Raw genomic sequence first — 13,270 nt, forward strand, 5'->3', positions numbered from 1 at the left:
GCACCTGTCATCACAGGCACCTGCCTTTCTGCTCCTCAGAAGCCTCATGAGAGTGCATTAATTAACGCTTGTAAAATGCTTGGAGATCCTAGGATGGTAGGTGCTAATGAGTTGCAAAATATTATCATTCTGTTGCAGAATGTGCAGCCTATCTCTTACAGCAGAAAGACTTGCATCTTTCCTTCATTGCTTCCATGCTTCTGGAAGCATATTTTGCAGGAGGAGGTAATTCTGAATGGGAAAAAAGTAATGAACAAGGTGGAAGGATTACTAATGCCGGTGCTTTTGTTGAGGAAGCAGTGCTTCTTCACTTATTCCATTTTCTTTTTGTCTCTCTGATAAACCCATACTTCAGTGGCTTGTTGAGAATTCTCTGAATGTTCAGAAATGTCAGGGGAGAAGATTTGCTGCTTCAGATTGCCAGGGCCTTCATTTGCATCGCCTAAATCAATTCTCACACATGATCAAAGCACTTCTAGAAACGCTCAAGTGCAGGGAAAACCAGTCCCCTAATTCTTTCCCCTCTCATACATACACTCAGGTTCCAAAGCATTAAAAAAGACGAAATTATCATCCACCAAATTTAAAAATGCTTTAATGCCTCTTTATGTTGAGAAGATTGCAACTCTGTGTATTTAGGGATAGCAAGGCTAGAAAAGATGTAGGTGGGAGTGGAGGAACCTGGAGTGGAGCTGAAATACAGCTTCTCAGAAACTGCTCTGTTGTCTTCATGTAATATTTTGCTTGGCTGTGCATGCAACTCTATCATGAGCTTAATTACTTTACAGCATAGTCTCTATGGCAATTGGTCTCCTTTCAGCACTGGTTTCAGGGCAGCTGTGATAAAGCAAATGCTCCGTAGATGAGATGCAGCTGGGTTCTGGGTTTGACTTCTCTTTAAAAGCAATCATATTTGGGAGGTAAGCTAATATGCATACATTAATTGATGGACTGAGACAAATATCAAAACCAAGGCCAGTTGTATTCTCTTTAAATAAAGACCAGACCATTTTCTCAACCCACTTCCAGACTATTTGAAGCCTGAACCCTTTCCCCTCAGCTCTCCTTTGGAACAAGGGTCCAGAGTTGCTATCTAGATACAGCGCACATTCTGAGTGCATTCAAAATCAATTATGAGCCTGAGATGTAACAATCAGACACAGATTTGCTGGTTACTTCATTCAATGTGCCTCACATCCCTCCCTGTGTATAACATGCACTGTCTTCCTTTGAGCAGCAAGCAGGCTACCACATTCATCTTTACCTATCGCCTTATCTTTTCATTTCTGGCTGCTCAGCTCCATTCTGAAAAGTGCAATAAATATGCGTCCCCCTGGGTCCTTGCAAGCTGGGCATTAGTCACACTGTGCATTTCAAGGGCATCAGTCTGATAGTTTTTCAGCTGTAACAGAAAGCATGTTCTGCCAGGAGCCATTTGTTCCAGTTTTGTTGCTTACTAATAAAATCAAAATCAATGTGTTTTTTGAGCTCGAGAAGCAGGTCGGAGAGTAGGAGGGAGATAGGTGGTAAAAATGAAGGTGCTGAAGTTGGTGCTGCGAGTTTCTTTGAAATAATGGCATGTGGCATTTCAGAGCAAGTGAGAATCTCTGGCAGCTTGTGAAAGGCAGCTACCTCTGGCAAGCAGCACAGTGGCTGTTTAACAGCAAATAGGACTGGTGCATAGCTTCACGTTGGGCAATTTAAATCCAGTTCTGTAATATGAAAGGCATTGAGAGGATGTTTTATTTGCTGTGCTTCTGGATTAAGTGCCAGTGGAACATCCGTGGTGACACGGATCGCTTTTAATTTCTCTTCTCTGCTGAGGATGGAGTGCTCCCATATCACCAGTTCCTCAACCACTGACGTGCCAGTTCAAACCAGTTAGTCATCTAGCCAAGCAAAATCATCTAGCTGAGCTTAAAATATGGCCTGTTGGCTTTACTGAATCAGTGCCTTAGTCACAGCTGCTTCGGAGGAGTTTTGCTCAGAGGAAGATGCAATCAATGCCTTCTCCTGCCTTGGAATTTGCCCAGTTTCGTCATGACTGATTCAGCTGATGAATTTCTCTGAGCTGACAGTGTCACTGTGCGATAAATGAAGCTTAACCTGGACACAGCATTTCTTGTCTTAACAATGCCTCTTTTCTTTGGAATCATTCAGATGAGTCAGGATGGTAACAACGAAGTCCCTTCTCACTGTGGTCAGAGGTCCCTGGAGGTTTTCAGAAGGGTAACTGCATGGTGCTGAGGGATGGAGGGGATGGAGATGGGCTGGGGTTGTGCTGGATGCTCTTGGTAATCTTTCCCAACCTTTATGATTCTAAATGTGGAGCGTTCTTCCCTATGTTAATGTGTTATACTGAGTGGACTATGGGACAAATTCTTTCCCTGCCAAGATGAATGAACTTGGGCTGATCTGCAATTTAAAGGTAAAAATGTATTTTTTTGCAGAAATTGTGTTCGATTATGGGTTTGTATATACCTGCATGCCAGTTGGCCACTGATTTCCAAGCCCTCTTCAGATACCTTTTTATTGGTATTCAAACTCCATTATACTCCTAACTCAAAGTGAATACTTATGCAAAAGATTGTTTAGATCATGCTTACACCAATGGCAATCACCTTAACCTCTCGCCTTGCAGATCCGTACTCATGGGGTGGCTCTCCATGCATTAAGTCAGTGAGAGAGTCGTGCTGAGCTGGACAGCCCTTCTACTCTTCATACAAAAGAAAATTAGATGATGTAGCATGCTGTCAGCTGAAGCTGCGTTGGCAGAATGTAAGGACTCAGCTATCTGGCAACAGATGGGCTACAGGCTTCTTCTGACACGATCTGCCATCCAGCATATGTTAGGCTGAGAAACCAAGGGGGTTTAGACTGAGGCTTTACCTTTAAAAAAAGAAAATGTCTTAGCTGCTGCTGAGCAGGTGGCCTTACAGCATGCAGTCAATGGAACGAACGTGACTGCTTGGTTGCTTGGTGAGGGAATGGTTCCATAGCACAGGATGGAAACTGGAGCACCATTTGTTGTAGTGGACCATGACGTATTTCTCTTGAAATTCCTCTTCTCTGCACATCATCATGCTGGCAAATTTACGTAAGGTTGGCTGGTTTATGGATGGAAAAGCCTTGGTGGGGGCAGAGCAGCCTCTGGAATATCCAAAAGTATCATCTTGCCAGTTTGACCTCTTGCTGCAAACAATGTCTTGATATTGAAGTTACAGTACTTTAGAATACACACCTCATCTCTGGGATCTTGAATGTTCTGGATTTTATTTTTATTTCCCTGTGGGAGTGGAATGGCTAATAGGTACGAAACACGAGCAGCCCTATCTAAGTATAAAACGCCTTGGGTGCATTTTGTCCATCAAAACTCTGACTATGGCATTTCTTCTTCTCATTAAGCACCTTCTAATTGCAACCCTTGACCGGAACGCCAAGAGTTTTTCTATTACAGCACAGGTTTGATGTGATTTATTCCTATTCACTGGTATTTTTTGGTTGCACTTGCAGATTTTCCCAGTCAGAGCTTTGCAGCCCTTGGCAGAAGTGTGGCATGGAGGGTTTCCCACAGCGCGGAGCGTTCAGGTGGAGCTGCTGCTGGTGGTAGCTGTGCATCCCAGCAGGGTGGGGGACTGGGTCCAGCAGGTGCCTGCAGGTTGCTCCGTGCTCCTCTGCTGCCCTCGCTGGTTTGGGTTAGTGAAACCTCAGCTTTTTTTTTTTATTATTATTTTATTTTGGTGCAAGAAGAGCACTAACAGCATATTTAAGTGGCTCCATCGGGGCTTTAACTCTCGCCGCAGCGGTGCTCTTCTCGACAGTCCGTGCTCAGCTCGGCTGCGGACAACCAGCCGCCTCCTCAGCTGCGCAAAAAACCCATCGCCGCGCCCCTCGCCCCGCAGCTGCGCCCGCGTCCCCGTCGCGCCCGGCGGGGCTCCTCCCGCCCCTCCCCCGCCCTCACATGGCTTCTCCCGCGCCCCCCGCCCGCGCCGTTGGTTCGCTCCCTCCGCTTGGTAACGGCGCGCGGCGCGGGGGGGGGGGAGCGGCCGCCATTTTAGGTGCCGCTCGCGGGGCGCCGCGCAGCAGCGAGGGCGGGCGGGAGGGGAGGGGAGGGGAGGAGAGAAAAGCCGAGCGGAGCGGGGTAGCGCAGCGCTTCTCCTCCCTCCCCTTCCTCCTTCTCCTCCTCCTCGGGGCCGAGCGGAGCCCTCCGCCCGGCGCACGCAGAGCGGAGCCCGGACCAGCGGGGGCGCCGCAGCCTCCCCGCAGCCGGGGCTGCGCGCTGCCCCTCACCTCTCCGCGCTGCCATGCCGCTCCCCGCCCGCCGCCTGCTGCTGCTGGCTGCGCTGCTCTGCGGAGGAGCCGCGGCCGCTCGAGGTAAACAGAGCCGCTGGCGGGCGAGGCTGCTCGGCACCGCGGGGAAGGGGAGGGCGAAGGGTGCGGGCTGCGGGGCTGAGGGAGGCGGGGGGAGCGCAGTGTCCTTCGCGCCCTTCGCGTGGGACGAGCCCCGCTGGGGGGGGCCGCACCTGCGGCGCCGTGACGGAGGGGCGGCGGCGGGGTTCACCTGCGCGCCCGCAGCCCGGAGGTCGTTGGGTGCTGGCGGGCCGGGCCCTTACGTAACGCCGCCTCAGCAGCACCCCGGGCTGAGATCGGCACTTGTTGCGGGGAAGGTGAAGCGGCGCGCCCGTCCCGTGCCGGGGTCGTGCCTTGCTGCGAGCATCGCTCGCTCTCTCTCAGAGCTTTTGGAAGGCGTCGGTTTGAAGCCGTGCCGGGGTTCTGGCTTGAGCCTCCGCGGAGCCCAACCTTGAGGCTTATGTAAAGCACGCTGCGCGGCGGTGGGCGATAGCGGCCGGCCCGAGGTCGTTGGCGGTGGCCTCGCGGCCATCGATCGGCGCGGCGAAGCGGAGCCGCAGATACGCATTGCAGGGCTGCGCGCCGCTCGCGCACCTGAAGGTTATCCCGGGACCGCCCGATCGTGTGGCGGAGCTGAGAGCCGGCGTTTGGTTTGAATGCAGATTAGGAGCGTGGCTGGCTTTAAAATGGCTTGCAAGTGGATGGAGGGGAAGTTCTTGGTGTTAAAGACAAGTCGCTAGGGATGCATCTTGCTGCAGTTTCCCCGCGGAGGATCGAGAAGCTGCTCCTGTAATGAAGGAGGCTGCCAGCTGTGTAAATGTGGCCATAATTAACCCGCACAACATCTCTTTTAAGTACAGCCTATTTATTCGCCGCTCTTCTTAGAGACAGGTCGTTATTTATTTATTTTTTTATTTATTACCACCCCGTTGTGGAAACATGGCATTGCATTAATGGGCTTTGCCACCATTTGAAAAACCAAGCTCAAAAACTGCTCCGAAGAAATCTCGATGTACCTAAAGGTGAAGGATGAGTTAAGGGAGCAGTGCTGGGCATTGGCCCTTTTGCAGCTCACCCAGGGCTGCTCTGTGTGTCTTGTATTGTTAAACTCCATCACACAAACCTGAGTTACCCAATGAGCCCAGGTTTGGCCCGGTGCACACCATTGCCTTCATTCTGTGATGTTTTGGTAAGAAGTGTTATGTGAAGCTCTGTCTAATGGCAAGGGAACTCTGGAGAATACTTACGTGAGGGAGAGCTGCTAGGGCTTCTTGTTTTTGTTTCCCTGTTGTTAGGAGAAATGTTTGTTTGGAAGCATTTGTAGTAAGCTTCCAGTTTTGTGCTGTATTGTCAGTTCCATTTCCTTCAAGCAGAGCTCCCTCTATTTATAATCTTAAAAGTCCTTGGAAATGAGAGAATTCAGATTTATTTTGCATGGTAGAAAGAGAGTTGTGCTTAGCCTGGTAACGAGCAGAAATGGAGTAGAAATAGTGGATCAGAGTGGTGGGTTTCATTCTCAAGTCCTGTGTATTCCTGTGGGTAGAGCAAAGTGATGAAAACCATTTCCTTTTGTGATAAAGGAAAGGAACAGAAACAGCTTTTGGTGGATTGTGATCTTGCACAAAAGTTAGGTGTGAGCTTTAAGCGATGTGAACCAATTTTAAAGTATATTTCTTTCTAGTTGATGCAAAACGTTTAATTCAGCTGAATTCATCTGGTAATTGATCTGGTAGACCCAAATATTTCAGTGTAGTTTGAAGCAGTAGTTAGCAGGACATTGAGGTATTTTCTATCAAAGTGGAGTAATTTATCAACAGGACTGAATAAGAATTGGCGTGGTGTGGCTGTGCAGAGGAGAAGGCAGTGTCTCTGATGTGTCTGCTTCTTCCATAGCTAGAGATCAGTTTGAGTATTATTCCTCTGTGCTGCTTGGACCCCATCTGCCTTACGGTCATTTAGGCAGAGTATTTATTAATCAAAGTAACAGTATCTCAAGGAAGCTTTGCTATGTTACGACTTTTTTTTTTTTTTTTTTCAGGAAGTTACTTGGTGCTATGAAAGTCTTAAATCCAAACCACAAACCACATTGTTGCTACCGCTGCTTTACTGCAGATGTTTCTTTGGCACGGTAACAGCCTGTGTAATGTGGGGCTGGTGGGGAGGTTTCCTTCTCCCTTTTAGAGGGAGGGAAAGGTAAGAATACAGAAAAGCATAATGAAAAGACAGCTGGGGAGGATGTTGGTTTTTTTCCCCCCTAAGCTTTTACTAAGTCAAAAAAACACTGAGAAGAGGCAGAAGTAACCGATGCTAAACCTTCATGTGATGCATGGTTCTTAGAAGGGCATGGCAGATAATCATCTGTTTGGATCAAGTAACGAGCAGGAAAATTCATCTGTTTCTTTGCTCATATTATGTATAAAACATAACTCTGCTATGGAAATTGGAATGGAGGAGATGTGGTGTTCTGAGCTAGCGTAATGTACTGTGTGTTTGGAATGCTGGTGTGCCAGTTGTCTTCTCCCAGATCGTTGGGCTGCAAGCTGTGCTGTCTGCCAAGTTATCAGGAAAATTTATCAATAGAAACCTGGCCAGACTCTTAGTTATGGCTTTGGTTTGAGATCTCCATGTTTTTGTAGACTTTAAACCACCTTTTTCAGATCACTGGAAAGATCCATCTGTCTATCTATCTGTTTAGAGAAGGACAGAAGCTAGGCTCCAGGACTTCTGTTTCTCATGGAAGTTAGCAGGCCTGACGTTAAACCCAGGCCAGGCCTCAGGACAGCATAATGTGGTCACCTCATCCCAAAAGGATTGTTAGAATTCTGGTATTTGGGTTAAAACAGCTCTTTGTACTGTGGAGATGTAAATATCTAATAGCTCGGTGGCTCGTAGCTCTGAAGCTGTTTTGCAGGGTAGGAAAAAAACTTAAGTAGTCATTGACTTTTCTGAACAAAAGCACTTACGTAGTTTTTCTGACCCTTATCTCTCATTCTATTAAGTTGTATTCAGAGAAGTCTGTATGAAATATTGTTTGTGATATTAAGGAGCATCCATCTTGTTGCATTATCATTATTGTCAAAGACAGAAGTGATATCTTGAAACACGAGTGAGTTCAGTAAGTGGGAAGCCTTGGTCTTGCATCTTGTTTTGCACTCCTGGTTCCTTTGACTCATGCTGCTTGACTCCCATTGGCTTCGATAGGAACTAAACCTCCTTAGGAGCCTTAAGAATGGATTATTGGAAGCCTCAGTGCCTTGGAAGATCTGTCCTTCTGTCCTTTGTTTGGAGTATTAGGCCTCATCTCGCTCGCTTTGTATTCAGATTGAAAACAAGTTGCTGCTAAAAGGAGTGGACAAGTAGAGCCAGAAGTGCAGGCTGTACTGAGGTGATGTTTATTATTGGTAAATAAGATTACCTTTCAAGGAGTGAAGTTGGAAAATACGACCACAGAAAGTGCTTTCTGTTCCTGCACTGTAACTGGCAACATTTAAGAGAACATGGCATTAAGGTAATGGTTATGGTTAGAGGCTAATGTTTTCTGTTCTTACAGCCCTTGGTTATGAATGTAGTGCTTGAAGGATTATTGTTAATTGTGTGGATTTCAGCCATAAGCGCTGATAATTTATAAAGGTTAGTTACCTCATGCACCCAATGTGTGACAGTTCAGCCCCCGGAGCATAAATCACAAGGGCTCCTTGTAAGGAGCTGAGACAGAGATCTGGAATTGTGGCATGAATTCCCACCCCCTGCTTTTCCTTCAGCTGAGAACCTTAGAGGTTAATGTCAGTGAGTGCCCATCCCTGCCCTTTCCCAACCACAGTGCATCCCGCAGTTACAGCCTACAGCTTTTATGTCCCAGGAACAGAAATTGTAGTTTGTCTTTCAAACCCATGCTGTAGATTTGTGGTTTAGCTGCACTCGTGTTCAGTTTTATCCCATTGTTTGTATGTGACTGCGAGATGAGTTTTGGTAAAATTCTAGCTGTGATAAGACCTACTTAAAGAAAGAAATCTTTTCATTATCACTGATGTATTTCAAGTTGTTTATATGCAAGGTTAATCCTCATCCTTTTCTGATAGAAAATGGAGGCACAGCTGTGAATTGCAGGCTGGTGACACTAGGCAGGAACAGAACACACCGCAATCAGACCATGCTACACCCTTTAAACTTTGCTTTCAGGGTGGAGAAAGTATGTTTTCCTTTCTACGTCCTTTTCTCCCTGGCAGAGCTGTTTTTTCCTCTGGTTACCTACTATACAACCCTGTTCTCTTACTGATGTTACTTGCAGTTTCATCAGAGCAGTACTGACTGATACATATTCAAGGTAAGGCCTGTGGAGGTTTCATTGTCTCTGAAAGGCATGCTTGTATTCTCTTGCACCAGGAGGCAGGCAGTTGTGCAGAAGATGCTCAGTAATCAAGATTTTTGTCAGCCCTTCAGGGCAGGAATCAAGGACTGCTTACTCAGTTCACTGAGGGCAATTCATCTGAATTGACAGAATATCTTTCTCTTCTTATGCGCTTCTGGAATTTTCATGAAGTGAGCTGGATTTTAAAAGCAAATGTTTTAAGTTTATCCACTGTCACCAGATGATGAGAGCGGATGTAGGTGTCGCTGTCTAATAGTTGTTACTGAGTTTGTTCAAACGTGTTTTATCAGTTAATTCACACAAATTTGTTTTGACATCATCTTGATCTGATTCTGAAGTTATGCAGCATGCCTAAGCAGCACCATATACTTGAAATAATTATCCAGTAGAAAAAACAAGGACTGTCAGCTGCAGTTCTTTTTGGTTGAGGTGCCTCTCAATCTGCAGTTACGTAGATGCCAGATCCCACTTACGTCAAATGAACTTTTGACCACTTATAAGGAGATAACTGAAGGCCTCCGAAGAGACTTGGAGAAGTACATTGAATATGTTTGCATTCAAATAGTAGAACTGAATTCATTTGGTTACTTTAAGACTGGAGCTTTTGCCTGAAGTTTCCAGGCTAGCTCTGAACTCTATTGTCTTATCAACACATAAATTTGCGTTCGTTAATTATAAGCAGCAGGAGAAAATGCTGTTAATTGATCTGATGGATTGAGTTCTGTAGCATCAGCCAGCTGTTGGAGGAGCATCCTTCCTTTAAGAAACATCTCCTTTCTGAGAACAGCCAGGAGTTGTTGATATTAGTTGATAGTTGATATTGGTGGAAGTTGGTGTCTTTGGTATCATGAAAAACCGAGTGCATTCCCTTGGAGTGAATGGTATTAAAAACACCAGGTTCAAGAATGGTATTCCTTCTCTTTCCTCCTCTAGCTTAGCAGCAATTATCTTCAGGTCTAAGTTGGCCATGCTGCTCGTGCTCACTTTGCAGATGCACGTTCTGCCTTTGTCTGGCAGCAATAAAAGCTCTAACGTGAGATGTGCTGCTCAATTTGCTGCTGGGGAAAAGGAGGTAGGCTGTCTGTTCTGAAAGAGATTTGGTCACTGACCGCTAAGTAGAAGGCAGCTTGCCGTGATGTGCCAGGAGGCTTCCTCCACTTGACTGCATTCAGTGCTGGTTGGGATTTACAGCAGATTCCAATGGAGGCACTCACAAATAGTGTGAATATTGTATTTCAAGGGAAGCAGCGTAGTTTATCCCACTTACATGGCAGGAGATTAACAGCTCAGGGCACTAAGTGTCAAGCTTGGAACAGACTGAGTGTTTCAGTTTGAGGTTAACAGTGTGGCTATGGACAACTTTCTCTGCAGATTTCAGGAGGTTTGTAATGTTTTCAGAGGAAAAAAAAAAAGTGAGAGGGTAGTTGTCAGTCCAGCATTTAACATTGTTGAAGCCAACTGACATCAGAATCATTCTTGCTTCAATTCTGCAGTTGTTTCAAGAGAAGCATTAATGAATTACTCATAAGCTTGGCCTCATCTTTCAAATGCTAGCTTGAGAATTTCTTACACTGTGTGGTTGTGCTGGAGTCAGGAGATCACAAGTGCAGATAAGGGGCCTTTCCTGGATATTCAGCAATTAGTTCAGTGTGTGATTTAAAATCCTGTGATGTTTAGCCTTCATAAACACAGAGGGATTTAAGCTTTATGCTTTAAAATCCAGCGACGTTTTAGCCTTCCTAAACACAAAGGGGTTTAAGCTTTATGATTTGATTGTCTGCAGCACAATAAAATGACATGACTTTGCTTTTAACTGGGCCTGTTTGAAGGTTCACTAGGCTTTGCAGATGCTTAGCATACTCATCATAATTGTGTTCATATGTGGTTATGGTACTTTAAGCTTTTGTAGAACTCCCTATCCGACCGTAATGGGATTTATCATCGCTTGCTAAATTAGGAGAAGTTTTGTCAAGGCTTTAAAAAATATATATTATCTATGTTTAGAAGCATTAGAATGGAGATGCTTTTTTTTTTTTTTTCTGACAGAGATCTGTGCTGGTATTTTTATGCTAGGTCTTGAGAAGGTGAAGATGAGCAGAAGAGAACTCAGTCATATGAGATGTTCAGCTAGGTAATAACAGCCAGAGCTACGCCAACAACAGAAATACACAGCTGCATCCTCATCATGTTTCTGACTGCCAGAGCTGTATGAGCAAAGCACTTTTGTTTTAGAACAGGTTTGGATGAGGAGGTGTGCTTCAGTGAGAGACTTACACTGTAACAGACATGGGTGCCTTCCCACCCAGGGCAGAATGATGTGTTGGACCCTTTGAATGTGAAGAAGTTTGTTTTAGAACACCACATTCCTTGGAGGGTGCTGCAGTGTGCTTCTGGGTGAGCTGACTTTGAGCTGGATGTGTGCTGTGCTGAATCTTGAAATCGTGCCCGTGTGAGCGCGTAGAGGCAATAAAGATAGTGCTGCCATATTGAGTAAAACCACAAGGCAGTAATTAAACACTCTTTGTGTTAAAGTAGTTCATTGCGAATTCTCTCTTGCTGCATCGTTGTGTATGAAGAGGTTTTACTCTCCATCAGTTTGTTGCTGCTAACCAGTAAAAGATGGCAGATGAAAGTGGATCAAGAGAATGTTATGGTTTCCTGTATGAGTTCCCTGCGTCTATGTTTAATCATCTCAGCATCCTTTTATCTCTCTTTCTTTAAATTTCTCAGGGTAAGTGCATGACAGGCATCTCGAATGCACTGCGGTGTCTAGGTTAGCATTGTGTCTCTGCCACTTTGACAGTCCACTTGTGTAATTCTGCAGGGTGAGGCAGCAGGGCTGAACTGCACAGCAGTGTACTTTCTGTCATGCAGACTTGATTGTGATTGCATAGGCTCTTATTTTAGAGGTTGTAAGTATTGTATCTCATAAAGACCAAAATCTGGATGATATCAGTAATGACATGTTAGATGTTCTAACATACAAAAAACAAGGCTTTTCTTATGCATGGCTGCATCATCTGCTGATGCTGGCATGGTTTTGGCCTCCAAGTGAGTGTTTTCTAGAGCCTTCCAGAATTAGATCTGGGGGGAAATAGTATTAATTCAGTAAGCAAGAAGAGTGCATGATAGCCTGAGAGGTTTTATGAAGTGACAAATACGCATTGCCCAAAAAAGAACTGGTAGAACTGGTGCATGTGGGAACTCAGCATGAAGAGAACCAGACCAAAAAGAATATATTCAGATGTCAGGAAAGGGTAGTTGATAACCACATGCCCTGTTTCTATGTGCTGTATTTAGCAAGTGTTTTGTAAAGATAATTAATAACAAAGGCTTTCTCTCATGGGTTGTTGCATAGGAGCTGAGGACCTGGTAGGTAATGTAAGATTTTGTCTCATATCTTTCATGATATTCTACAAAAACGTTTTACAAGCTGATAAAGAAGGCTAACAGCAGAGGAAGACCTGTTGTCTTAAACACACTCTGGCCATTGCTTTACAGATTGTTGTGTGCAGATCTGAAGAATGCTTCTATAGGCAGCGCTTGGGAGGAGCTTCACTGTCTCCTCAAGCTAAATAGGTGAAACAGCAGGTTGGGTGCTAATCAGATTTCAGGGCATCCTTTAAGATATCAAAATGGGCCTGAGGTTATGGTTCCATGCAGATGTTTGCAATCTGCATTAATTGTATGCTAGATTAAAGAAAACTAAGGTGCAAGTCCTGCAAAAGCAGAGGGGCACGGATCATCTGCTTTGCACCTCTGCAGCACAGATATGGAAGTGCTGTAATTACGCCTTGCCCTTTTCTGTAGCCTCTCCTGTAGTTTCCTTGCACTGACATAGCTCCACAGCTTCAGCAGAGTTCCTGCAGCTCTCCTTTTGATCTCTATCTGCTCTCTTAATAATAATAATAATAATAAACACACACTCAAAAAAGTGCTGAAACCATGCAAAGTGTTGACTATTAGTTCCTGTTCTCTGAAGAATAATCCACCAACCAGATGCCAAGTTTTCCAGGCTGGAGGGAAGCAGAGTTTCAGCAGCCCCCTGGTGTCTCCTGTTGGCCAGTCTTTTCTTGTCTGCTGCTGAATATGGCTTTTTCTGGTGTGATGTTTGGCACTGCTGAGAGCAGCTCCCCATCGCTGTTAAGAAGGTTTTGAATTGCACTTCAGGGCCATCTTAAATCCCAGCATATTTAAAAGGAACTAATTTAGATCTGAGTTACTTTTGGGAAGCCTACGGGGACTGTGGGCTCTTCTGAAGGTACCTGGCCAGGATTTTGTCTCAGATGTTTGAATTTAGTAAAATACTGCTTCAGATTCAGAAAACAGAAATGAAGGCAGTGTTATAAGGAGTTTGTTTTAGAAGCCCTTGGTTTCAAAAATGCTAACGTGGATAATTTTTTTCCCCCTTTCAGTTAACAAGCATAAGCCATGGATTGAAACGACGTATCATGGGATAATCACAGAAAATGACAACACAGTTCTCTTGGACCCCCCTTTAATAGCCCTGGACAAAGATGCACCTCTGCGTTTTGCAGGTAAATAAATTAT

General features: G+C 45.2%; 1 protein-coding gene across 4 annotated transcripts in view; it reads left to right on the top strand.

Moving 5' to 3' along the window:
- Positions 1-4,274: 4,274 nt before the first annotated feature.
- The window catches only part of CLSTN1 (calsyntenin 1), a 34,764-nt gene continuing 25,768 nt past the window's right edge, over positions 4,275-13,270 (top strand). For all 4 annotated transcript variants that reach the window (XM_042883055.1, XM_042883057.1, XM_042883056.1 and 1 more), the window contains exons 1-2: positions 4,275-4,374; positions 13,135-13,257. In XM_042883055.1, coding sequence (XP_042738989.1) covers positions 4,305-4,374; positions 13,135-13,257 — 193 coding nt within the window. In that variant the 5' untranslated portion in view covers positions 4,275-4,304. The remainder of the gene's footprint in view (positions 4,375-13,134; positions 13,258-13,270) is intronic.

This window comes from Lagopus leucura, unplaced genomic scaffold (genome assembly GCF_019238085.1).
Source record: "Lagopus leucura isolate 7727_CA_CO unplaced genomic scaffold, USGS_WTPT01 Super-Scaffold_100037, whole genome shotgun sequence".
Classification (NCBI taxonomy): Eukaryota; Metazoa; Chordata; class Aves; order Galliformes; family Phasianidae; genus Lagopus; species Lagopus leucura.